Source organism: Ochotona curzoniae, unplaced genomic scaffold, assembly GCF_017591425.1.
Source record: "Ochotona curzoniae isolate NIBS_2020 unplaced genomic scaffold, NIBS_Ocur_1.0 contig_1, whole genome shotgun sequence".
Lineage (NCBI taxonomy): Eukaryota > Metazoa > Chordata > Mammalia > Lagomorpha > Ochotonidae > Ochotona > Ochotona curzoniae.
Genome location: NW_024464918.1, coordinates 4877803 through 4905124, shown reverse-complemented (window position 1 = coordinate 4905124; position 27322 = coordinate 4877803). Strand labels below are relative to the sequence as shown.

The 27322-nt window shown below is 48.6% G+C and overlaps 1 protein-coding gene across 1 annotated transcript in view; it reads right to left on the bottom strand.

Moving 5' to 3' along the window:
• The window catches only part of TRPC7 (transient receptor potential cation channel subfamily C member 7), a 109093-nt gene that overhangs the window by 12533 nt on the left and 69238 nt on the right, over window positions 1-27322 (bottom strand). The window contains exons 5-7 of the mRNA XM_040975600.1: window positions 19473-19689; window positions 9985-10218; window positions 6543-6807 (exon numbers count right to left, since the gene is read on the bottom strand). Coding sequence (XP_040831534.1) covers window positions 6543-6807; window positions 9985-10218; window positions 19473-19689 — 716 coding nt within the window. The remainder of the gene's footprint in view (window positions 1-6542; window positions 6808-9984; window positions 10219-19472; window positions 19690-27322) is intronic.

Below are 27322 nucleotides of genomic sequence, written 5' to 3'. Positions count from 1 at the left end.
AAGCCAGGGCAGGCTGTCTGTCGCTGCCTTGCCTACGCCTCGGGTGCTTCCCCCGGGACTGAAGGCAGGGAATGACTGGCTGCTCATTGACTTTCATGAATATGTGTCATTTTCCTCCCTACCTGCAGGCCCTTGATTTCATGCAAATGCTCTGGTTTCTCCAGTCCGGGCTGTCTTTTAATCTGTGACTGTCTGTCTGAAGGTGATCTATAGGCCACCCGAGCATGAGAGGCGCTGCTAACGAAGGCAGAGAGGGAGAGAGCCTGCCAATGAGGCCGTGAAGGGGGGTGTGTGGTGGTTGGTGTGTGTGTACAGATGTAGGCTGGGGCTGACTTATCATGCAGGAAGGGCGGGCTAGACAATCAGTAATCAGTTCTCCACCAGGGCTGTCTCGCCTGTATAATGAGACTTTAATAACAGGTTCCCAAAGAGTGCATTGCACTTGTGGATGGGCTCAGAGAACAAACTGATCAACAGCCTGAGGCTTTGGGGCCATTGTTAGGGAAATTGCTGCTGCTTTCAGGAGGCTGCGACTCCCTCCTGCTCCCCGCTGAACAGTTCGGTTCATTTAACTACCCAAATCTGCACGGAGCAGCTGAAAAAACGCAGCAGCAGGTTCGGCTGTCTCAAAAGATTGTTTCTCCAGTTCAGAAGACAAGAGCGGACGTGGGCTAAGATGTTCTGCTTGAAAGGGGCAGGGCGCCCACCAGCCACCCTAGCCCTGGCTGCTGTGGTAGAGGGAGGTGTCAGGAACAGAGAAGGAGCTTGCTAGGGGGCTGAGTTCCTCCAAGACCACAGCCAGAAAGCCCGGCACCTCTCAACGCCTCTTGGCGCTGTTGTGGGTCCTGGATGATGCTTTTGACTGTTACAGCCCAGAACAGCATCTGACCACAGAATGGATGCTGAGGAAGTGGGGCAGGAAGGGTGGCATGAGGGGCCTGGGTCTTTCACAGCTGGCCGCAGCCCTGCCTGAGTACCACTTTTGCTGGTTGTGTCCCTGGAGGGGACAGCAACAGCACAGCAGTTTCCTGGCACTTTGTGACCTTGAAGAGTGACCCTTTCAGCCTTATTTGCATCCTGGAACTGAAGCTTGCTGAGTAAAAGGGAGAGGCTTCTTGCCGGTAGTGTGAGAACCAAGATGGGGGACCCAGGTGGGGTCTGAGACTTGGCAGGAAGCAGTTGATGTTGGGAAGCTCATGGGTGCACCGCCAGGCCTCCCCTCAAAACCCTCTGGCCTCTCAGCTGCTGCAGGGGCGCCAAGGCAGTGGGCTTTTAACACCCACATCAAGGATAAGCACGGAGAGCTCAGAAAGGGACATTAGGTCATTGTGGAGTCTGGGATATCTTAGCAAAGTCCTGGAGGTGATCTATCTGGTTGGAGAGCTGTGTCCAGAAAAGAACAGCTCAAATTGCATTTCTGCCACAACAGGCTTCCCTACGCTCTGCCTGCACCCCCTGGGACCCCAGAAGGTCTTGGCACTGGCTCCTCCACAGACAGCTGCGATTCAGGTCTGGCGCCCCCTTGTGCTCTTCTGCCTGCCATGCGCTTTTAGGATGAAAGGCGCTGGCACAGTGGTATAGCAAGCTCATGCAGTGCCTGTGGGCATTAGCATCCTACAACTGGGCCGGTTTGTGTCCTGGCTGCTCCATTGCTGATCCAGCTCCCTGTTCATGGCCTGGGAAAGCAGCGAAGGCTGGCCTAGGAGCTTGGGCCCCTTCACCCATGTGAGAGACCCAGTAAAATTTCCTTGCTCCCAGCTTCAGACCAGCTCAGCTCTGACCAGAGACCATTTGGTAAGTGAACTAGTAGATGGAAGACCTTGTCTCTGTAATCCTAACTTTCAAGTAAAATACATAAATCTTTTTTTACAAAAGATAAAAGGCAAGAGATGATGGCTTTCACAGTGTGGGTTGAGTGTGGTTAGGGGTGAGACAGGTGGGAGCTGACTGAGGAAGATGTGAAAGCCCAGCAGGCTGGGTGCATGCCCAGCCCCTGCAGGCAACACCCAGTCAGCATGGGCTGCACTAGCAGGGTGCAGCAGGCCCAGTCCTATGGTTGTGGGGCATGCTGTCCCTGGTTTCCTGGGACGGTCACTGGTTGCAATGAGTTTTATGACACAGCCTGGCATTGGTTGCCCAGCAGGAACCCTGGGTAGCCAGATCTACGCGCCTTCAGAGTGCCGCCACCTTGCCCACCACCAGCCCTCATCCACCAGGCGGCTCTCAGTCCGGCTTCCTTTGAGGATCTACCTAGGTTCCCCTTGGAGTGGCCTGCCTTTCAAGTTCCTGTCTCTCAGAACCTTCCCTGACTTTGCAGACACCCTCCCTCCTGGGAAGGTGGGGTTAATGGTTGCACGGTGCTCAGGGGCTGCAATCACCCTGGCGTGGAGGTGGGGGCACCCTGCTGGAGCCCAGCTTGGGCTGCCCTCAGGGTGCCAAGAAGGCAGAGCTAACCACATCTTTCTTTCTTAACCGGAGGCCTCTGTGGAGACGCCACAACTCCGAGGGCTTAAAGGGCTCTGCAACTGTGGCTCTGGGATTTCACAGTTCTCTAGAGCTTGCATTATATGCAGTGCAGAAGTGCCCTAGTCAGGCCGGAATGCGCTCCCCTAATCCGCCGGCTCCTCTGCTTGGGGCCCGTCCCTGACCCCGCCGGGCAGAATTCCCAGCAGGGCCCCTTCCTCACCGTGCTATGTGTCCCCCACCCCCTTTTTTATAAACCTCTGAATCTTCATTTGTCCACAAGTAAGAAAATTTACTTCCTGTCTTCTGTGATCCCAGGGCCTACTGTAGAATTTGGCCTGGAGTTTGTTAAATGAGGCAGGCAGAAATCTGCCTTACCCAGGGGAGGTTCTCAGGTGGCAGGTGGAGAGTGGCGCTAAGTAGTCATTGGGTTCTCGTGTTGAAGACCACAGAAGAAGGATGCAGCTTCCCGAGGGACTTGGCTGCCACCTGGGAATGTCAGCGCTAAAGGTGGAGGGTGGGTTCGGAGTCCTGCAGGTCTGGGCTCCAGGGCCCGGGGCAGGGGCAGCACCTGGCAGACCTTCAGTCTAGAACCCATGCCAGCACACAAAAGAGCAGATGCATGTGTGTGCCACAACGGGTGGTTCAACAATGATATTTAGTATTACTCTTGTCCCTTAGTCCCTTATTGACTCCAAAAACAATGTCTGTAGTCTACATTTCAGGGCTAAGCCACTGTGTGTGAGGCTCAGCCTCCACGGGATCTGGAGGCAGGGTGGGGCAGGGCAGGGCTCCTTCAGGGGTTCAGGCTTGCAGGCACAGAGCCTTAGGGGCCCCTCCTCTGGCCCCAGTCCCTCTTCTTCCCCTTCTCTACCCCAGGATGGCTAGAAAGCCGTGCCAGCCCTTCCATGACCCAGACACACTGGGTGGGGCCAAATTGGTGTCTTGTGCTCTAATAGAGTGTGGAAAATTTCCATTAGGTGTTGTGGAAAATAGAAGCTTCTAATTTTGCCTAGCACTGCAAAAGCTCCTTCCATTAAAGTCATTCCTGGGGAGCCAGAACAACCTCAAGAGAGGTGTGACTTTTGATGAAAGCAGGCTTAGCCCAGCTGTCCTGGGATGCTGATGCCACGGTGACCTGTATGGAAGACCGGCTGGGGTCAGTCGTTGAGAGGCAGCCCAAGCTTAGTCTCCCACCAGAGTTAAATGGGGGGCAGTCAGGGGTTCTGGGCTCTCCACTTCTCCCTGGCCCACCACTGCCCTTTCCTCTCTGTGTGCCCGTCCAGCTGCGGCCATCAAGCAGTACCTTTGACTCCACACGCCCACCCTGTACTTCATCTGTGAACCAGGGACCTGTGTTTCTATTTTTAATGTAACCATGGTGCTGGGCTCCTAGGGCTTACATACACTGCCCAGTCAGACAACCTTGCTTTTTGAAATATGTGTGTTCTAGCAAAGGAGTTACGGAACAATCCTCTATAAGCCCATTTGATATCATCCAAGGTGTATTCTCCCCAAAGGGCAAAAGTCCCAAGAGTCTGAACTGTGCACCTGACCTGCCTTCAAGCAGGTGTATTCTCAGGTGCTTCTCTTCTCATCCGTGTCAGGGGGCACTGTGATTTTCTACTTTGAGAACATAAGACTGGCATGCTCCTTCCTCCTCCCCATTGGTCACCTGCAATTTCTAATAGAAGTGGCTGAGACAATGAGCTGTGACATGTGTATTCTGGCAGGCACAGGTGGCCCCACCTCACCCACCGGGTGTTAAGGCACCCATCCTGCCCTCTGTACCAAGCCCTGACCCTCGAGCTAGCCCAGCCCTCCAAGAGCCAGAAGGACATTTAACCACCAGGAATGCTCACAGCTCTGTCTCCAGGCCTATCTCCCACTGGCTCTGACCATCTGGGCTAACTTAGTGCTTGCAACACGCTGCCTGCACAGAGCCAGGCAGCGCCAGAATGTCTCCCACTTAGATGAACAGGCCCCTTGCTTTGGAAATGCACAGAGCCCAGGGTGGCTTCTGGCTCTCTCAGTGTATGATGGGGCCAGAATGGGATCTGTGTTTCTTATCCCATGTTCCTCAGAGCACACGTGTTAGAATGTGGCGGTACACAGCTTCCCAGGCCCTAGCTTCAGCTATATGTGGTTTGAAACCACTGCCTTTCCTAAGCCTGCTCATACTTTGTGTTCATCCATGCCTTGGGCTGGCTGAGCTGATCCATCCATTTCCTTCTAGTCCCTTCCCTGAGGTCTCTGAGGCCTTCTGGAGGAAAAGGCCATCTGGGTTGGGGCAGGTGCAGTATGTGGTTCCAGAACTGCTGACCATGGGCTGTTGTATGGGGCATTAAGACAGGGCTATGTTGGGGGTTGGCGGCTGCCACGATTGGAGAAACCCTGCTCCTTTTATTTTCTTTTGTTCTAGAATGTCTGCCCTGCCCACAGTTCCCCTACAGAAACTCCAAGTTGGTAAGACTCCGGTGGGACGGGCTGTGTGAGCTGGTATTGGGGATGCATCTGAGCCAGCCTCTGGCTTTGCCATTGGCCTGGTGGCACACCAGGCACAGCTTTGCATCCCGTGGGACACGAAGCTCACCTATCCTCATCCATCTTTGCTAATATTGAGGTCAGTCTCTCGAGTGGTGATGTACTCCAGAGCGCAAAGGTGAGAGATGGCATTTGCAAAAAAATCTATTCTTTCTCTTCTTTGCCTCACTGCTCTATTGACCCTCGGTTCAATCAAATCCCACTTACGGCTGCGCAGTCCATGTCAGGAGCAGCCCTGGTGGTGATAAACTCCCCATGCATTGCTCCCTGCGGCATGCCTGCCTGCCTCTCTGCGGAAGGCCTGTGGTCCTCTCTGTTTGAGCCCATCACATCTACCAGGTCTTCATCCACATGCTAGCAGATAGGATAAACTGACTGTTTTACCTTTCCCCATGGCTCCCCAAAGATCCCAGCCCACTCCCCATTTAGACTCTGTGCTTCGTGTTGTAGAAAACTGTGGCTAGGAGGGTCCCCACTGCAGCCAAGACCTTCATCATGTTCCTGTGTGCTGTGGCACTGGGGGCTGCACCCTCTGGAAGTGGTGGGGCCGCACAGAAGCCAGGGCAGTGGAGGAGGAAGAGAAGCCTGTATGGTCAGATGCCTGTCCATTGCCTCCTCAACTGCTCTGGATCTGCCTTCCTTCGTCCTGTTTGTTCCCTCACTCTTGTCCATGAAGCATTTAGTGGGAAAACATCGGGAGGCCCTGTGTAGCTAGGAGGGTTCTGTAGCTTGGTAACCATGTGCCGTGCCATGCTGGGCAAGCACGCTGGCTCTGCCTGTGCCACATCCACAGCAGGTTGGCTTTTGGGTGACTTGCACCTATGTCAGACTGTCGACTGTCCAGGGAGTTGGGGTGATAGGGAGTGTCCAGGGAAGCCCATGATGTACTTGGCCCAAGGTGGTACTATCTGCCAGGAAGACCCCTTGCAGGAAGACCCCCTGTATAAGCAGATCGATACCCAGGTGTGCCCCTGCATTACCCTCCAGCCTGGGCTATTCTGAGATGCGGTGCACTCATCTCAGAAGTTCCCCTGGGAACCTCTTCACGCCTGAGCTGTGTCACTTGTTGGCAGCAGCCAGCATCTGCCTTGCTCATACACCACGGGCTTCCGTGCAGGGCACCCTGCACCCGCATATCCTGAGACATTGCTTTCTGTTTCCATTTTGCCTGACTTCTTTGCAATTCCCTTGGTCTAAGCATGTGCTTGGGTGCCTGTTTCCCCTAGGGTCTTGTGTAGAAGGTGACAGGTGATAATTGCAATATCCATTGCTTCCCTCTATTGCAAGCTTACTCTGAGAATGACCTCGTCTTTGCATTATCCCAAGGAAGCTGGCGTTGTCCGGTTCCCTTGATGCCCACCGCCTCCAGCCAATCAAAACCCTGTGAGGATTTAGCTCAGGTCTGTCATCCTTCCAACAGCATAGCCTGAACCCTAATTACCAAGGAAATCCAACAGACCGTCCAGAGACCTCTCCCTGTCCACCACATCCCTTCCCAGCCCAGGGACCCTCAGGCAGAAGCCTGCTATACTCACGTCGTAAAGGCTGGGTTATACTTCGCACCTCGGTAGTAGGAGTACAGGTTGAACATGCCAATCATGAAGGCCACAAACACCATGATGAAAATGACCATGAACTTGAAGATGTCCTTCACGGTCCTCCCCAGGGAGATCTGCAGGGGTCCGAAGCTCTCATTGGCCGGCAGGATGTAGGCAATGCGTGAGAAGCTCAGCACGACGGCAATGGCGTACAGCCCCTCCGAGATGATTTGGGGGTCGGAAGGCCACCACTTGTCCCTGGCTACAGGGAAATCACTGGGTCAGTCGCGGCGAGCGGGATCCACCTTAGAGAGGTGTCTAATGCATCCCTGGCCATACCTGCCTTTGTCCTTAAGTCAATCCAGGAGCTGGATGATACCACCCTTTCTGGGAACGTGCTGGTCTGTCTGCCTGGAGCATCTTTCCCTGCCTCACGTCTCGATCCTCCCCTGCTCCCACAGCCGGGCAGACGCCCTGATCCTCGGTAGTTCCTGGGGTCCTCCCGTGCACACCCGTTGCAGACCTGCCACACTGCCTGCTGCCTGCATTGCCCGCACACAGTGGCCGTGCTGCCACTTCACCAGCAGGTGGCAGCAGAGAGCGCGGACTCGGGCAGGCGGGACTCGGCTAGTCTGAGTCTCGGGCCTCCTTTCCTGCTCCGTCAAGAGGGGATGAAATCAACGCCCTGGGTTGTTGTGCTGAGGACGGAGTGGAATCATCCATGGCCAGGGCTAGCCTCGGGTCTGGCACACAGCACACTGAGAAATGCTGGCCAAGTGATGGAGTGAGCTCTTAGCCGCAAGAGGCGACTGGTCAATAAGGCAGATGTGACCTCACGTGAGGACCAGGACTGGAAACCAGAAGAACCTGATTGGGGAAAATTCTCTTGGGTTTTGTTCTGGAGCTGCTGTGTGCTGAGAAATGTGCTCCCAAATGGAGCTGAGGCCCGCGAGCAGGCAGGTGGACCAGGCAGGCTCTGTCCCCTGTGGGCAAGAGTGCTGGGAGACAGGGTGAGAACTTGGTTGGTGGTCGCTGGTCCCCACCAGGGTTTCCACTGCCTCTAGGGGTATTTCTGCTACTGAGCAGACCTGCCAGCGTGTTCCCACCGCAGTGCCAGTGCCAACCGTACAAGGACTAGAAAGCTGGGCCATCTGCTGTGAAGGAGAGGGTAGTGCTGGCCTCCTAGGGGAAGGGTGTGGTTGTCACAACAGCTATGCAGGGGTTTGCCTAGGCTGCTCACGTTCTAGAATGTTGCAGACATCTCTGCAGAGGACGGCTGCCCTGCTGGAAAAGCCAACAGCATTCCCAGTGAGAAAACACTAAGGAAAAACACATTGAAAAACATCGAGAGACCTGAATTAGCTCTCGTGCTTGCACTGGCTGCAATTTTCACAACAGCCCTGTGGAGTGGATATTATGATTGCCATCTTTAAGATTGGATTTGGGGTATGGGGTCCTGTTCAGGGCCTGGGAGATGCAGCTAGCAGAGATATTACATAGCAATTCTTGGCACCCCAAGGGAGTTGGAGGAACAAGAAACATACTCTCTATTTTCAAAGCGAGGCTCTGTTAAATAATTATAGAGAGCGGTAAGAAGCTCACAGTAAAAGCCAGGTCCTGAGTTTCATGTAGTGCATTCCCAATGACATTTGAAAATAGAACAACATTACAGACTGTTCGTATCAAGACCATAAATCGAAATGACAGGGAGAACAAATGCTGTGCTCTCCAATATCTTATCCACTTTCTTTGGATAAATAACACACGTGGGTACCATGAAGCAGGCTCCGACTTCCTCTGTGCACAGACACCCAAGAGGACTCACTCCTTCCTGATGCCTGTAATTGCTTATCCTAAACCTGGGCTATCACCGTCAAAGCCACTGCTATCACCTCTTCGGACAAATCCAGCTGCAGGCCAGGGGGAGAACTTTGTGGAAAAGTATCCTGCTCGGATTGTTGGTCTGGGATAGAGCCTGGGGGGAGATCGAGCAGCACCATGCTGATTCAGACAGCGGGGTTTTCTTCTTGGCGGTATTTCCAGGGGAAAACACTGCCCCCGCAACCCGAATTCCTGGCCGCTCCCACCCACGGGCGCTGTGGGGTGGAGGTTGGCCCGCCACTACCCAGCTGACCACAAGAGGGCGCCCTTTGTCCATGCCTGAGACTTCTGCCAGCTTTCCAATGGCATCCATGAACCACCCAAGCAAGGACGCGGAGAAATGCCACGTACAGAGGGCTAGCCGGCTCAGCTGGTGGCACTGCAAGCGTTACTGCAGCGGGAGACACAGTGGAAGGCAGTCTGTACTGCAGTACCGAGGTCCTCCCGCCTTTAGGAGGGACACCGAGGAGCCCGGATTTGCCAAGCCGGGATGCAGTGGGGGTGGGAGATGGGACGGTTGATTGGGGTTTTCCACCACATTTACAGGTAACGTGCTGTACACGGAGAGTGGGCAGCCCTCTGCACACCACTGCAGAGTGAGGTCCCAGGAGCTGGCTCGTGTCATCCAGAGGGATTTTGGACACTCGGGGTATAGCAGCTGCCATCCACACGTACCTACGATGTGTCCAGCTCCTGTTGGCAAACAACACACCTGCTGTCCCTCCGCTTTCTTGTCTGTTTTGGGACAGAGGATAGAAAAGGGCTCTTGTGGGAATGACTCACCAGTCAGTGAGCACTTGGTGTCTGCTGATAACGTTTTATTTGAAACTCAGCATTAAATGGAGGCTGAGAAAATGTGAGGCAGGCAAGCTCTCCCAGCCAGCCACAGGAGTGGGGTGCGACTCCGGGCAGGCCTAGCCTGAGCATGAGTTTCATTTCCCAGCAGACACAAGGCCAGCTTGTGTCCCTGACCACTCGGTGGCCGCTGCCGCGGAGGCTTGCTGCTTTTTCTGTCTCACACAGGGGAAGTTAGAGACAGTGAAATCCTTTCGACACAGCTGGGTGCTCTAGCCATGACTCTCAGGCCTCTGAAAATCTCAGCCAACGAACTCCAAAGAATGAAGGCTTCCGCTGGGCACTGACCTTGATGGGGACTTTGAACATAAAGCATGGCCTCTAAGACACAAGGAAGCGTCTTTAGTGCTCCCAGAGCTGCCTAGGGAGCGAAGCATTTCTTAAAGAAAGCAGTGGCTGCGGCCTGTCCTAGGGACGGACCTGGCGTCCATACTGGACACTCCAGCTCCAGCGTCCTGCTGACCCCCTGAGGCAGCAGCGAGGGGGCCAGCAATCAGCTTCCTATGCCTGGCTTTGGTCTCTGTCTCCGCCCCCTCTCCTTCTAAAACTAAACTTGAAAGATAATTTAGTGGAATCCTTTGGAGGGGAAGGGGTCAGAGACCCACCAGCCGGCCCGCGGCACATCCCCCGCGGTCGCAGGACTGGGCGCCTGCCGGAAGCGCGAACGCTTGAGGCCGCGCTGGCCGTGGCCCCTCCGACTCACCGTAGGTGAAGTACGCGACCTCGGGCGGAAGCGAGACGTTGTGCAGCGTGTCTTCCGGCACGTGCTGGTCCACGTAGAGCTGGGCCTCGCTGGCCTTGAGGAAGGCCATGAAGCGCGCCGTGAAGGAGGCCACGAAGATGGACAGCATGCCGAAGTCCAGCAGGTTCCACAGGTGCAGTACGTACTCGCGCGGCCCCTCCTCCCAGATCTCCTTGCACTCGGACCAGATCATGCCTGTGGGACACGGGAAGGCCCGGGGGTCAGTGCAGGCCGGCCCGGCCCGAGGGCTAGGGCGGCCCTGACAGGGCGGACGCCCCTTCGGCCTCTCCGCCCTCACAGGCCTCTCTCTCCCCGAGGCAGCGGGGGCTCCTGGCGGCCAGCAGAGGCCCGGGGGGTCAGTGCAGGCCGGCTCGGCCGAGGCCCAGGGCGGCCCTGACAGGGCGGACGCCCCTTCGGCCTCTCCGCCCTCACAGGCCCCTCTCTCCCCGAGGCAGCGGGGGCTCCTGGCGTCCGGCAAGGCTCGCGGGACCTGGAGCTAAAAGGTGAATTTACTGCAAAACGTTTGAAACTCATGCGTTGCCTTTAAAAAAATAATACACATTTTCCCTGGGCTTTTTGAAGACTCCTTGAATGCCTTTTTTTTTTTTTTTTTTTTTTTAGATTGGCAGATTTGTATGTGTGGCTTTCATTTTTATTTATTTATTTTATTTCATTTTATGACACACTTTTATAGGCTCTGGGATTCCCCCGACCCCTCCCCAACATTTAAAACAATTTTTAACTGGCATGTTTTAAGGAATCATTCAGTTAGGAGTTAAAGGAAATTGGAGAAGCCCCAGTAAGAAAAACAGCTTTTCGGAGGGCTCCGTTCGCCTGACTCCCGAATGGGGCGCTCTTGCCTGTATCTCCGTGACTTTGTCAGAGATGGTTAGTTTGGGATTATTGACTGTTTTTCTTCCCCTTTGGTTATTTAATCGTCTTTTAAGGGTAAATGTCTTCCCGGCTAGATGACAGACCACATGCCTCGGCTTGTCCCAGCCGGCTCTGTGAGTGGCTAGGTGTGTGTGCCGGGCCTGTGTCCTTCCTGACCTGCGTGGTCCAGTGCTGTAGCCACGTGTGGCTCCTCGGCAGCTGGAACAGGACCAGTCCACACTGAGGACTCCTCTCCTCCCCCCATCCCTGTTTGTTTGTTTGTTTTTCCTAGTGAAATTGGCCCACCCACTGAAAGGAATTGGAATGGTTTTCTTAGGAGAAGAGTAATTTAGAGCAGCTATTTAGAGAAGTGTCATGGTGGTTTGATGAAGAGAAGCATTTTTCTGTCAAATTGCAGCCTCCAAGGCAGGAAATATTAAAGATTACTGCAGGAAATATTAAAGAATACCACAGGTTGGTTTGCAAGACACTCTGCCACACCCTCCCCTCTCCCCACCCACCCCGACCCTTTTCTTAACAGAGCCCCTTCTTAAGCCTGCCCTGTCAGAATTTGTGGGATAATTCAGTGAAATAATAATTTCCTTGCTGCTAAAATGTACTTTCGTGTGTGCCTGTTCAAATTGGCATTTTAAAAGTGTTATTAGAAAAACCATTTCATGCCGGGAAAAAAACATTTCCTCTCCCTCAGAATTAAAATTGCTGCTGTCGTAGAACTGCCTTGTAGCCAGGCAGGAGGAGAGCCACACACTGTCGCATTGAGGGTAGGGAACTGTGGGTTCAAGTTCTAGCTTGGCCACTGACTCCTGGCTGTGCGGCTTTGGGTAAGTCTCTTGCTTTGTGGATGGAACTCGGATTTTATACTTAGGGAAGGAATGAAATGAGGTTGTGGGGGTGACTTCAAACACAGAAAGCTGTATGAATTTTAAATGCAAACTATTTACAGAAAACTGACTTTTCTGACCGATACAGTGGCTGGTTCATTGGGCATTGCAAATCTCTTCCTCCATGGTCAAATGCTTGTACCAGTCTTCCTCAATTTAAATATGAACTTACCCAGACTAATTTAAATTATTCCAAGGCCATAAGTAAAATAACAAGGGCCCAAGGGCTTGAGCAGCAGGAATGCTTAATGAAAAAAGAAATGTGTGAAATTAGACACTTCAGTGAGTGAAATGAGGCCCCTTGCTTCCAGGGTTCCAAGGGTGGTTCAGCATCTTCTGTCCACGCTGGGCTGCTCCGGTTTTTGTCTCCAGCATCAGGGAAGTTGTTTAGAGCTCCGGGGCTCAGGGACAAGGAGGCTGGGCACCTGCCACTCCTTCATTCAAGGCTGATTCCTTCATTCAAGGCTGCTTGTTGCTCAGAGAGCAAGGTCACTGATAATTGAGGAGGGGACCTGGCCCAGGACCCCTTTGGAAAGTTGCTGAAAAAGTAAATTGCTTGCTGTCAGCAGGTGCTGAGGCCTGCACCTTGGAGAGCCAGAGCCTCCCAGTTCAAAAGGTGGTTCTTCCTGTTACTGAGTCAGGCCGCTTAAGCAGGGTGCCCCATCAAAGTCCTGAGAAACTCCAGTGTGAAGGCCTGTACACCCACGGTCATGGCTCCTGGGGCTTCCTCTGCACTGTCTCAGCCCCCTGGGTCTGCGTCTTGGCTTCCTCAGGCAAGCTTCTTCCCTTTGGTCCTGGACATGGCTGTCTGGTGAACTCAGGTGGTAAAATAGGCTCAGAAGCTACCAGACCACAAGGATTATAACATCCAAACCCACCCTGCCACAGTGGCAGAACCTTGGGGACAAACCTAGCGTCAGGTGTGTTCAAGGTTCAAGATAGTAATCTATTTAGAATCTGCCCAGCAAGGCTTTCCTCCTCCTCCTCGCTGGTTGTAACACACAGCAATTGTTGAGTACCTTGGGTGCCAGGCCCTGTGCTAAGCACTTTGTGTATTAGTCTGAGAAATAGTGACTGCAGTGAACCCAGTTTGCAGATGAAGAATCGTATATGAAGGTGGACTATGAGTTGTTCCAAATCACACCAGCAGTCCTGGATCCTTGCTGTCCACTGTTACGCCTTCTCCCATTTCCTCTGAAAGGCACAAGTGTACTTTCACTGATCAGGTACTCATTCATGTGCCTAGGTGATGTGGTTGGGTTTACCTCTCTGCCAGGCACCTCTCTCGGGTCATAGCAACCAAGACAATGGCTGCTTTCCCAGCAAGCATAGTCTAGTGCTGCACACAGGTGCGCCCATCCAGGGCAGTGCTGGAGGGTGGCAGCTGCTGTCATGAACAGTGCCCAGGGGACTGTGGAGCTGCAGGGGTTAGAGGGCCATCTTTGTGGTTATGGGGCTCAGCAGAGTACTGGGTGTGCCATAGATCTCTTGACTCAGTGAAGGGGTGGATTCATGGAAGAGGTGACACTTGGAGTGATGAGCCAAGAGTCAGGGAGGGGAATGGTGAGGAACTGGCAGGCTATTCCAAATGGTGGCCATGGGAGTGAGGGAGAGCGGGCCCTTCCTGGTACGGTGTTCAGGGTGAAGGAGTGGGGTTGGGGCATGTCTGCAGGTGAGACCAGTGAAGGCCGGGGGGACACTGGGCAGCTTCTACTTTAGCTCATGCTCAGGGAGCTGGGGCTCACCCTGATGAACAGGACACAGACACATCTTAGTTGCTGGGAGGAGCTTTGGCAAGTTGGTGGTAGAGTTTACCTGGGAATCAGCTAAGTCAGTGAAGACATCGTTATGAGAGTGCATTAGGAAGGAATCCCCCACTCCCCTCCAGATTTTAGAACTTTACTCCTGGCCCAACCTGAATGTGTGATTCTGGAGCTAAGGCTTGGCTTGAGTCTCAGATGTTTTACAATCTTGAGTGGTGTGGGTGAGGGAGCAGCTGAGCTCTCACATTTAGCAGATGTGAGCATGGATTCAGAGGCAAAGCCACTGAAGAGGAAGGGACACGGTCAGGCCTGGGTATTCGGTCCCAAGCTCTTTCATCTTATCCCAGGTTTTAAAATGCATTTTTCTACTGTGTTAGGCATTTATACCTCCGACCACCAACTGAATTTCCAATAAGGAGGTATCTGTTTAAGAAGCAACAGTCTTTTCTAAGAAGTCACCAATCACAAGGCAGTCAAAGACAAAATAAACAAATGGAACCATGTCAAACTAAGACGCTCCTACACAGCGAGCGAAACGATCAGCAAACCGAAGAAGCAGCTGACAGAGTGGGAGAGAATCCTTGCACACCACCCAACTGTTAGGAAACTGATATCCAGGATATACAAAGAGCTTCAGAAAAGGACAGTAAAACAAACAACCCTGTGAAGAAATGGGCAAAGGAAATGAGCAGACATTTTTCAAAAGAACAAATTCAAATGGCCAACAGACTTAGGAAAAAATGCTCAGGCTTCCAAACTATCAGGTAAATACAAATAAAAACCACACTGAGGTTCCGCCTAACTCCAGTGAAATTGGCCTACATATGGAAATCTGCTAACCACATCTGCTGGGGTGGTTGTGGGGAGGAAGGCACCCTCTCCACTGTTGGTAGGAGAGTAATTCCTGCCAGAAAAATCCATGTTCCTTTGCCTCCTGGATGCTGTGTTGTCCTGGGTTTCCTTCCCACCTCTCTCTCTTCTTACCCCCCCTGCTCCTGTGCCTGTGGTTGAGATATCTTAGACTGGAGCTGGCAAGTCCCTAAGAGTTTTGAGGAGAGAGTGACAAGTTGGGGTTCTGTTCAGAGTGGATCCCTCTGGCTCCTGCGTTGAGAAGAGACTGAGGCGTGGGGGTGGGAGGGGTGGAAGCAGAGTGACTGGCGAGGCCAGGCACCTCAGTTGCCAGGCCCTTCGTCTGAGAGAGGAGCAGACTGAGCTGGCAAAGGTCTAGAGGCTCCTGTCAGCCGCAGAGAGGGTGCTGATAGAGTGGGAGTAAGGCTTTGGGCATTTATACAACCGAGTGTCCAGCATACTGCAGTTGTATGTGTAGTATGTCCTGGGAGAAAAGAGTTAAGCATTTATGTTTCTAGATGATACAAGGCCTTCCTGGTGTCTGGGAGTCCACATCCCTGGCACAGGTGTCTGATGCAACATCAGCTCCTCATGCCTGAGCACAGTGGATCAGGTGCAGGATGGGGGGTATGTCAGCACAGAGAACCTTCTCTGCATGAACACAAGACTCAGGTGTTTTTCTCCAAGATTATTATTGTTTTAGTAATAAGGAGGTATTTAAGATAAGAAGATGTTAGTTTTAGATACCTTCCTCCTTAGTACCTGCTACAGTACCTGTGAGATATAGATAATATATGAAAATATAAAATAAATATTTAACATGAATGACACACAGACACACATGTGTGTGTATGTGTACATTATGTGCTTAAAAATGGGAGCATATTTAGTGACCAAAAATATGAGAAAATAGAAATTTTCAAGAATTTCTGCGTGCTCCCAAGTTCCCTGGTCTTTCAATTCCACCTTCCCTTCTGTCAGTGATAAAGTGTCCATCTTTCTGATAAGGCCACATCTTCTGCTTGCATGGATCTCCTCGCTGTCACCCACTCAGGTGTCGGCCTCACGGTGCTGCAAACAGCAGCATTCCACATACGTGATCACTCCCTGGTGCCTGATAGAGTTACTTGGATTGGCTTGTGCATCAGCAGCATTGGCCTTCTTCCTGCCCCAGTCTCTTTTGCTGGTTACTTAATCTTTCTGTACTTGAGCATTATTGTACCCTAGGGCTTGGTTATCAATTCGTCTGTCCACATTTTCAGTCATGGTCATCTCATATAATTTGTTTTACACATACCAGTATGCCAAAGTTTATGATGGAATTTGAGAAAGTTTTTGATAAATGAAATTAAAAATGAATTTGTTTTGGTGCAGAAAGTTTTAAAATTCCATACTTTTAAAAAATAATACGTGTTTTCATCAACTTTTTATTTTCATAAAAGTGCTGTTTAGTATCTTCAGCCCAAATCTTTCCTCTAAATTTCAGAGTTGCATATCCATTGTTAACTTGACATTTCCACTTGAGTGTCTAATATGTATTGATTTCAAATTGAAGTCTTCACTTTGATCTCATCTCCCTCTTCAGAGCTGCTCTCCACATTTTCCCATCCTGAATGACTTTCTAGGTACCATGACTCAAGCTGAAGCACTTCACGTTGTCCTTGGCTGCTCTGCTTCTAATAATTGAATAGTAAATTTAACTGTTTTTTTGCCTTCAGACTGTAATTACCACCTAACCACTTCTTCAGACCAATCATTTCCTGTATGAATTATTGCAGAGGTCCCCTAATTGGTGTCCTTGCTTCTGCTTTTGTCCTGTAATAATTGTTTTTCTAGACAAAAGTCAGTGACTCTTGAAGAACTGAAATGATATGATGTTGTTTTCTCACTGTAAATTCTGTGAAGGCCACCTCTCTGATCTCCTTTCGACCTCCACTTCTTACTCAGCTCCTCTGGCCATACAGCTCTCTTCACTATGTCTTGGAAATGTCCGGCTTGCTCCTGCATCTGGGCCTTGGCACATGTTCTGTCTGCCTGGAGTCACTCGTGTTACCAGAGGCAGCAAATAAGAGAGTGTGTTTCACCGCCTAACTATTTTGATAAGGTAAAATCTGACCAGAGAGCCGAGGAAAGGAAACAAATCATGTGGCTATTTTTTCAGCCTATCAATGAAAGAGATTTAATTACCGACTAAATATTTAAAACACTAGTTTTCTGTTGTGTTTGACAATGTTTATCTGGTTTTGCTTTAGCTAAAGTTTCCTGATTTCTGTTACCAGCCATGATAGAGTGACAAGCAAGCAAACAAACAAAGAAAAAAGCAAAAACGTGGGGAGCAGGCAGCAAAGGCCTGTTATTCCTAAACCGTGTGGTCTGTAGTGCACGAGAGGGAGCCTGGAAGCATATCAGGCTTTCTTACTGAGTTGAAGAGACAGAGAATAAGTTCAGGAAAGTGGAGATGGTTAGAGGTGATGTGGCACAGCTCCAGGGAGAAAGGCATAATGCAAAAGCAAACAAGCAAACAAAAACTACACAGCTCACTCCCAGTGACAACAGCAAAAAGACTCCAGAAATTTAATTAGGAGATCTTTTGAATGTTTGCTGGCATGCACACATAGGGTGAGATTGCCTGAACAGCCAGAGAGCAGTAAGACTGAACAATCTGAGCTCTGCCCGCACAGAGTTGATGGCGGAGACGCCAGCAGTGCATGGGACAAAGATAAATAATCGCATGGCAGAGTTTCCCCAGAGGTACTCTAAAAAAAGTTTGCTCTGAAAATAATGCCGACAGTCTGTCAGTGCAGAGCGCTCTTCCCAGGAAGACAACAGAGTCGAGATGCTCCATAGAAAGTGCCCATCATTCAGTCAGAAAATGTCAAGGAGCAGAAACATTGACCATAACCAGCAGAAAGATGAGGCAAGAGAAACCAACTCAGCGATGACAGAGATGATGGACCCTTGAAGGAGTTAATATAAATACACGTGTGTCCAGTGGTTTAAGGAATACAAACATGATGAAGAAGCAGATGGGAGCTAGAAAGAAAATAAGATCTCAGATTTAACTAGATAGTATCTTCCATGAAAAAAATTCTCTGCTTGGGATTAAAATCACAGACACTACCAAGAACGCTGAACAGGAAGCACACAGAAAAGATTAGAAAAAGAGAACTTTTAGTAACTTGCACAACAGTGCTTACATATCCAGCTTTATGATTTCTCGTGTTTACCTCGCAGTAGTTCAGATTAAGGAGAAGGAACTGGGAGATGAACAGATGAAACCCAGGCCAGCCATGACGTGCTTCTTGTTGAAGATGAGGGATGGGTTCGTAGGTTCCATATGCTCTTCTGTTGATTTTGGCATTGTCATAAAGACTTGATATTATAAATGATACTGAGCTTCTGAAACTTAGCAAGGAGATCACTGAACGAGAAGTTTGTCCTTGCATACTATTTCTGATTTGGCATCCTGGAGAACCAGGCTGCTCCTAGGTGGATGGAAGCTGGAACCAAGTGTGCCCAGTTTTATTGCTCTGGCTCAAGATGCATCCCATGCCCTGGGGTGATATCTGATACTGAGGACAGGGGATGAAGCATCGTGGTTAGTCAGGAGCCATTAACCTGGGGCAGCCCTGCTTGCTCCAAGTGAAGACCAAGGAGGGTTGCATCACTTTCCTGGGGCCCCAGAGTGAAAGGAAGAATGGTCACTGGTGCCATTTGTATTTGAAACTTTAATTTATAAATCCAGTGTGTGAGGGTTTTTTTTTTTTTTCTTTTTTACATGCCTGCTGTGAAAGTGCTTACAACAGACCAACTCTGGAACTGTGGCAGATATCCTAGGAAGAACTGAGGGCTCTGAACTAAGAAAGTTAGGCTGCAGAACTCATTCTGGAACAGGTTTCTGTGTGTTCCTTCTGTACTTTAGTGCCCATGACTCTCCTGTAAGAGACTTGAACTGCTGGCTTGCTGGTCAGTTCTAGTCTTCGTGAACCTGCCCTCGGCTACGCTATCCTTCCTCTGCTCCTTGATTAAACCGTCCATGGCCTCTCTCTGCCTGTTCAGCACAGAGACAGTCTCGCAGGTGTTCTCAGCCTGCTCATAAATCATGTGCTCTCGTGGTTCCACTCAGCATAGTAAAAATTAGCACTCTGAAACTTCACTTAGCAGTCTGTGTGGTATTACCTCTTAAAGTATTTATTCATTTGTGATCTTGTGGACTGATAGCACGAGCATTCCAACATGGGGTATTTTTGGGCTTGATGTTTGTATGGAATGTTTGTCAGGAAAGCAAAATTTGGGGTGAAAACCATTAAGTCAGTTGAGTTAATTGGTCACATCCTTGTTTTGTGCAGTTGAAATTTTCATTTAAAAAATCTATGGTTTTATTAAAAAGATTCCCATCAAATAAAAAAATTTGATGTATACATTACAAATTATTGGTAGGTTTTAGTTGTTTGTAGTTTCACTGATCATGAGTTTTATAATATTTCGTTTGGTTCTACCAACACTGATCATTCTTTTGCCAACAAATTTTATAGTTTTTAGTGCAAATATTTGGCACGCTTTCCCCTCTTCAATTTTAGCCATTGCCGGTTTTATTTAATTTTGCTTATTCCCACTAGTACTAGTTCTTACAAACTGGGTAAGAGAGAGGTAGCCATTCTTAACTGATCAGCAAGGACACTGGGACAATTTGCTGGACAGTTCAGTGGCAGATCTCAGCAGCATGCATGTCCCAAGGCTTTTAGGAGACTGCATTTAAATAACTAAACTAACATATTTTCCATGCAAAACCACTGTATGGTTTATTTCCAGTTTTGTATAATGGAAAAACATTTAATGAAATATTTTTCTCAAACATTTTCTTTCAAAATTGGAGTTTCTGTGCCAGTCAGTATATCTTTTACAGCAGCACCTGTAAAACCAACGACCTGACCTTTGTCACTCACTGTTTTGTCTGCCCACAGTGCTCTTGAGAAGAGAGGGGCAGTCTGAAGTCAGAGCGCAGCACTGTCCTATCCTGTCAGAGTTAGGGGAGGAGAGAATCAAAGCAAGGCTTGCTTACCCAGCACCCATTTCATAATGAGCATTTCCGTCCAGGAGAACTGTGTGGTTTTCACACGGAAGATCTGTTTCGGGTAGTCCGTGAAGGTTTCATTTGGCAGCGTTTTAATGCCTTCAAATCGGTCTGAAGCATTCACAACCAACAATCCCAAGAAGATTGTAAAAGAAACTGCATGGGCTACAAACTTCATGAAAGGGCTCCTCAGGGTTCGTCCTAGCTGGAAACAAAATGCGTGGGAGATGAGTTAAACTGGCGACTCCTGGTGACTGCACGTCTCTATAATGCTGAGTTTACCGCAGCCTAACTGGAGCATCCCCTGTCTAAGACAGACAGCGCTAACCGAACACGGACAACAATTCTCCCTTACATGTGTGTGGAAAGTGCTATTTTTTTCTACTGATTTCACTTTTTTCCTGTTTAGAGGACATGCTGGGAGGGGCTAAGAGAACTGAACAGAATACACTGAGTTGCCATCACATCAAGTCTGCTTGCACAAAGAGCCCCCGGCCACATGGATATGAATTGTGTGCCTTTCAAATCAGGGAAAAACAGTCTATGTGAAAAAACTTCCCAGCTTTAAAAAGTGCACTGAGGAGATGGCTGTGCTCTTCCCTCAACTTGGTTGGGCCTTTTGGTTAGATGTTTGGTCTTTCTTGTGTCTTTGTAAGTGCGGTTCCTTTGCTGCTGGATACTGCTGTAGGTAGGTGCGTTCTAAGTATTTAATAGTATCTCTCTTTATTTTTAACTCAGGGCTTATTTGGCTTCCAGACCTATAGGATGAAATATTTTTTTTTCCTGCTTTCACAGGTTCTAATTTTATTTGCAGCCTATTTACAGAACATAGCTACTAGACACTATTCTAAGATTTATTGAGATTTTCCTTGTGGCCTAGGGCACAGGTGAGCTGTGTGTTGTTTGTTCTAGACAGATGGGCAACAGCCAGGAACTGCCCTCGGAGGCAGTCAGTATGGCTCCTGTGCCCTCTGGTCAGGGTGTCCCGCAGCCCAGTGCTGCACAGGTGTCCTTGCTGACCCCCAGGAGTCTCTTCCCTGCCATTGACGTCCTCCCCACCTAGGTGTCAAGCCTTCCCTCCCACTCAGATGAATTGATAAGACACAAGGAAAGGGGGGAACATTTTAAAAGTTCGGCTCCTTCTTCAGGGTAGATGTTCCATGAGAACTACCAGCTGGTTAATGGACGTTCGCATCCTTCTTCATCCAGGATTCGTTGGGGGAAATGTCATCTGGCAGAGGGGTTGTTGGCTCGATAGGGGGTAATGACAGGAGTTCCTTTAGGTGAAGTCCCCCTCATTGTGACTGTCCAACAGAACATTTATTAATCTGATTTTAATGTGCCTTGGTATGGTGGTCACCACTTTAATTATTTAAGTGATTAGTATAACATGATTTATTATGTTTCTGATGGCTACAATCCCTGTATTGAAATAGGAAAAGTAGTTTTAAACTTGTTTTTTTTGGTTGTTGTTTTAGAAAGCTGAGCCTCAGGTCGTGACATTAAAAGTATTGGGCAGTATTGGCGTACATGGGTATTTATCTGTGACAATCATAGACTCACAGATGTGTTACTGATAAGGCTTCTATACAATGCCCAACTTTTTTATTTATAAAAACAGGGACTGTAGAATTGGTGTTTTTTTTTTTTTTTTACCATGAATCAAAGGTGCTAATCTCAGAATACAGAGGTTAAATGTGAGGCCAGATAATATATCTCACATAAAATTAGTTTAAAAAGTGGGGGGCTTTGTATGTCTCATTTTGAGTTGTATGTCAAATAGCTAATTTGAATTTTTCAACATTTTAGTTATTTTAAAGTTTTAAGATTCACGTGTAATACTGAAACATCTTCATGGGGCTTAATGTAATTTCTCAGCACACACATACAGTGTAAACTGATCCACTCAGGTCATTAGCATTTCCATGATCTCTTCCTTATATTTAGAATTTATGAGCTCTGAAGTTTTCAACATGCTAATAGTGCTGTCCTGGTGCCCCGTTTCCCAGGCAGGACCTTGGAATACATCAGGGTTGTGCTGGAGACATTCTCAGTCATTGTGGAACATGTTGTCACCCACTGACCTGAGGTGGTAAAGGGACATGACAGAACATGGACTTCAGGGAGGAGAGCAGGGGAAAGTAGGGGACCAGTCTGTGTGTCCAGAAGAGTCCCCAGGAACGCTGACACAGACACAACTGTTGTGGGGGCATCCTGATCCTTTATCTGCATCTGTATGGTGTTTTCCGGGTCCACCTGGTTGGGAGTGTAGCGTGCCCCTCTCCATCTTGTCACCTGGGTGAAGCATCTGAATCCTGGGATCTACCTGCACCTGTCCCTCGAGGGGCCGGGATTGCCCAGAAGACTTGGTTTGAAGAATGGAGTATTTCTTTGTTACCTGTTTTAAGTTGTTAGCTTCCTGTACAGGATTAGTCAAGAAACATGATTATGTTTACTGAAAATTCTGATGGAAAGGTATAGGTAATGCCCTGTGGTTGTTTAGCGTGGACTCAGCTCCTCACTTCATCGGGGTCTCAGGGGGTGAAAGTGAGCTAAGGAGAGGGAAGCCCCCCGTCGCCCCCCCGCCGCCATAAGTGGCAGCATTTTGCACTTTGATATGGGTCTGATGAGCTCCAGACATTTCAGTGCTTCTCTCTCTTTTTTCTTTCTTTCTTTCTTTTCTTTTTTCTTTTTTTTTTGTGATGTTCCCTACTTTACTCTCAAAGATTATTTTTGAAGCAAATTGCTCTTGGGGAAAACATCTCCTTTTATAAAGTTGCCAGATGAGTCAAAAGAAAGGAGAAAAGTCAGCTAGTATTTGCCAGCAGCTCTGAGCTGCAGAGTGATTCAGGATGGGTCAAGTGACGGCTCTAGGCATGAAGAGAGGCAGCAGAGCTTCAGGAGAGGAGCATGCTGACCGCTGTGCCTGGAGAGCCTGAAGCGCAGGCCCCACGGAAGGCCAGGCGTCACCAGGAGCCTGTGAGTTGAGACCATTTTAGGAAATGCAAGCTTTCAGAACCCAAGTCTCTGGCTCACCTCCAGCTTTTTGGGTACCATTTGGCTACCCTGGGAAATACTCGAGCATGAAAGCAACTAAGTTAGCCTCAGATGACTTGATCCCCGGACACTTGGTGGGGTGGAGGGCATCTGCTTTTGTTGGTCTGCACGACCCTGTGTCTCATGCCGCTGGGCCTCGCCCAGAATGACAGACGTAAGCACTGACAGACCTGGTGGCCTCACAAGCTAGGGACATGGCTGGAGCTGTGGTGAAGCATAACGTTTCCTGCATCCCTTCCTAGGCCTGTACTACCGAGTGCCCGTCTGAAATGTTACACTCACTGTTTGCCAGTGGTGTCAGGCAGGGGCTGAGTTCACAAGTTATAAAACTGAATGCAGGCAAACTTGGGATCAAGCCTTCAGTGAAGAAGTGTGGCCACTTTTAAAATTGAGTGGTTCTCAAAATGTTAGAGAGATCCTGATTAAAGTGATGTATTTCTCAATAAGTCCCCTATCCCACTGTCCCCAATTCTTGGAACGTTTAAAGTAGAACTCTACTAGGTATCACTAATGTGGGTGTTCTTAATAACAGTGTGAACCCACACTCTGTCCTGGGGGCTTAATAGGTATTGGATGATAGTAAAATTTACAAAGTTGGGCTCAAAAGGAAAGAAAAGGAATGGGCATGGTTTGTCACATGGTAGTTTTGACTTCTTTCTATGAAAGTCCTGACAATTCTCAAGATCTGATTCAGGTACATTCCAAGGTCATCCAGCTAAGTGAGCTAAGGTGTTTACATTAGGAGTTGAAGGTTGTAACATAGATGTGATATGAATATAGATGTGTGTGTGTGTGTGTGCGCGCGCGCATGCCAGGGTAGTGCCCAAAGGTAGATCTCTGGATCAGAGACTTGATTTAAATTTCAGCTGCACGGGTTTTCTGTGGGTTTCTTTATCCTGTTGTGTCTTGATCTTTTGTCAAGGGGGATGAAATTAATTCCAGCAAAGGGACAGGTGCTGGCATTCGTTTTGGACCCAGGGGCAGAAGCACTGGTGTTAGAGGGGCATCCGTGCTCTGGGTCCTGCTACAGAATTTCCATCCATGAGAACGCTCCCAGAATTATATGGAATCTTCTTTTTCTCTTTCCCTTTTCTTTTCTTTTCTTTCTTTCCTTCCTTCCTTTCTTCTTTCTTTTTTTCTTTGTTTCTTTCTTTCCCTCCCTTCTCCCTCCCTCCCTCCCTCTCTCCCTTCCTTCCTTTTCCAGTGCAGCTTTCTGATAGAGAAAGTGTTGGGAGAAACTGGTCTAGGAGGACCTGCCTTCTCTTACTTGGCCCCTGGACCGCCTGGCTACATTAACCCTATTTTACATTGTTTGGCTTTAAAAGCTGCTCTTTCTCTCTTGGTCCTTACTAGGTGCTCATGTTTGGGAGGATGGAGAAGAGGAAATGACTAACACTTTGATATTTCTCCAGGCAAGAATTAGGTCGTGGTAAGGACTGGTAGATTGTGTGCTGCAACAATATCAGTTAGGACTCTAAAATTGTTTCTGCTTCTCCTTGCTTGACTGCCAGGACTAATTTTAAGGATAATTGCACAGTGAAGCCTAACAGGTAATAAAGGAAGTCAGCATCTTCTGTCGCCCATTTAGAATTACAGTGTATGTGTTTCTTCCATGTTGCATGGCACTTACTTCAGCCTAGATCTGCCTGCTGTAGAGCTGCTGGTTGAACCCCCAAAGGGTGGCTGTTACTCTTTTAGCTCTGAGATTTTAATAGGTAAGTAGTTTAAGTTGTGCATCTTGATGGAATAGCAGAGGATGGCAAACAACCTAATTATCCAAAAAGTCCCTTTGTGATGGACTTGTGCCATGGCACAGTAGGTTAAGCCTCTGTTTATGGTGCCATTATCTCATGTGGGCACCAGTTTGAGTCCCAGTTGCTCTACTTCTGATCCAGCTCCCTGCTGATGTACCTGGGAGGGCAGCAGAAAATAGCCCAAGAGGTTAGACTCCTGCACCTTGTGGAACCTGGAGGAAACTCCTGGCTCCTGGCTTCAGACTAGCCCAGTTCTGGCCATTGCAGCCATGTGGGGACTGAACCAGTGAATGTAAAATTTTTGTCTCTCTGTCTCTCTTATGTTCTTTCTCTAACTCTGTCTTTAAAATAAGAATTAATGTATATATATATATTTTAAAGGAGAGCCTTTTGGCAGCTGAACCTTTATTGAGAAGCTAAAGAACTCTGTGGAAAGCCCTAACTTGCAGCCACATAAATATGAATTCATTGTCGTCCCAGCGAGATGCCTTCCTGTGACCCTGTCAGTGATGACATTGGAAAATGACAGACAAAATCCTGGTTTTTTTTCTTGGCCCCCAACATACCTCTCTCATTCTGCAAGCCTTTATTTATCACCATATGTATACATCTATGACTTAGCTACCCCCGCAGCTAACATGTTAGTAAGCTGAACTTTTTTGGATCCTCTTGACTTTGTTACTGTTGATTGAACTGTCTTATCAACCCTCTAGAAGTCTAAGGGTATGTAATAGTAGGATTGACAACCTTAGGAGCTCAATATGAGCGGGGTGATGAGATCATTTTAGCAGGCTAATCAAGTTGTTTTGATGTTTGAAATAGTTTCTAAATTAGGACACCAGTTATTAGGATGTAAATATACCATTCAATTGGAAACAAATTGTAACATTTGCTAGATATTGATAGGCATTAGCCAGTTGATAAAGTTTGGCAGAGAGAGATGTTTTACAAATACATTTATAAAATAATATTGAAGTCTGATTCCTTAGAGGGAAGTTGAATATTAGAACGTGGGATCCATAGAATGGCATTGATTCTGTTGTTGTTGGCATCGCAGATATAGAAAGATACAAGGCAATGACTCCTTGGGAGGCGGGATCTCAGGCCATTAGTAGATTTTTCTGTCCAGCTCTTGGGAGGATGTGGGATGCTTGGCAGTACAAGCTCATGTAAAGAGCTGCTTCTGTCACATGGCAGATGGGGTGTCTTTGTAAACCCCAGCAGAATCACTCCTAAGCTGAAGTGATTTTTTTCTAATTGGTGAAATGAAAGTCAAAAACATATGGGCTGTGTGTACTTTGGCCGCCTTGGAGCAAGTTTGGCAAGCACTTCAATGAGACTCCTTCACCTGAGTGAGCAGGGTCCCTCAGCAGCCATCTTCTGCTAGACTGAGATCTGGCCATCAGCCCCTCGTGTCCCCTCTTGCACTGAAATCTAGGAAGTGCATGGGGGTTACAGGTATTTCAGTGATCAGATAATATTTATTTGGAGCAACCTTATATTTTTAATTTTCCTAGAAGTTCTGAGTACACCAAATGCTGATTACGCATCTGAACAGAGGGGAAGGAAGTACCAGTTGTAGGCCAAAGTGTCCAGCAATCACTTCCTTGTGAATGTTTCAGAAGACTCAGAAAGCTGCTGTCTGTCTCAAGGCTCCCGCTGGTGCTATCTTCCTGAATTCATCTATGGGGGCCAACACGTTCCACAGTTTCCTCCCTGCAACCACATGTCTGCATGTTTGCCAAGATTCTTTTCTAGGCATCTCAGAAAACTACAAAGTCTTCTTCAGCAGCTGGTATCCTGTCTCTGCGCCATCAGGCAGGCAGAGGCACGCCGCTTTGCCGCTGCTGGCTAGCCCCAGGTTCCTGGAAGCTGTGACACTCAGCTTCACAGCAAAAGTGAAAATTGGCAGCATTGTCAACCAGCCAACCAACCAATAAACCTGCCTTCAGCAGCATGCCCGAGTGTTTTCCAAAAGTTCATGCTATGGAAAAAGTATGCATGGATTTTAACCTTTTTTTGGCACAAAAATAAATCTATGGTTTGATCACATTGGTTTTGTGAGGGTTTTAAATTGCCCTTGTGCATTTGAGAAATTCTGATTCAAAGGTCCATGGCATGATAGACTCTTCTAGAAACAAAGATCTTAACAAATGAGTACTGTGAATATTTATAATTAGGCCTTTCATTTTTAATTCTATTTAACAAACGAAAGAGTTCAAGCCCTGACCTCCCTTCGTGCCCTCTCACTTGCTCTGAGGCAGCCGGCTCATTGCCTGTCTGGTGTGAGAGCCACTGCAGCTGTGCCGAAGTCACGGGCCTGTCATTCTGGCATCAGTTCTCTCTAAGTGGAGTTGACAAGAGGGTCATTTTCACTGGTGACTCTTATGTTAACCTCATTAGTGATTAAATTCTTTGTGGGATGAGTCCCCCTGAAGTCATATTTTCTCTACTGAGCATTGATTATCTAAGATTAATTCCTTTTTTTTTTTTAATGTGTCACTAGGTGAATACAGCTTTGGAACCTTTAGTGGCAATCTTTAACTCTTGAAATATATTGCGATACTTCTTTTAGGCCCTGACTCTTGACTGAATCTGGAGTGCTGGCATGCTCTGTAGCTTTGGCTGGGTTGTGGGGACGGACGGTGGAGAAGGCAGCAGGGCCATGCACCTGTAGGATCCATTTATCCAGTCACCAGTGTGAACTTGACATTCCCCTTTGGAAAAAGAACCCAGTCATGTTTTTTTTTCTTTTTTTTTTTTAAGTTGTCTTCTTTCCTTATGACCAGACTAGCTGTTCTTATGGGCCCAAACTCTATCAAGGAAGCCGGAGGAAGTAGGAGGGTGTCATGGTGGGTCTGCAGCACCCACTGGGAGCTGTATTCATTGTAGCCCAGCACATATTTTTCATGTCTGAACAGACTTCATGAAGCACACACATATCATATACTTGAGGTAGATAAATGAGATATCCCATCAAAAGGGCTTCTCAAGCAGAAAGTACTCAGGACCAGCTTGCCTGCTCCA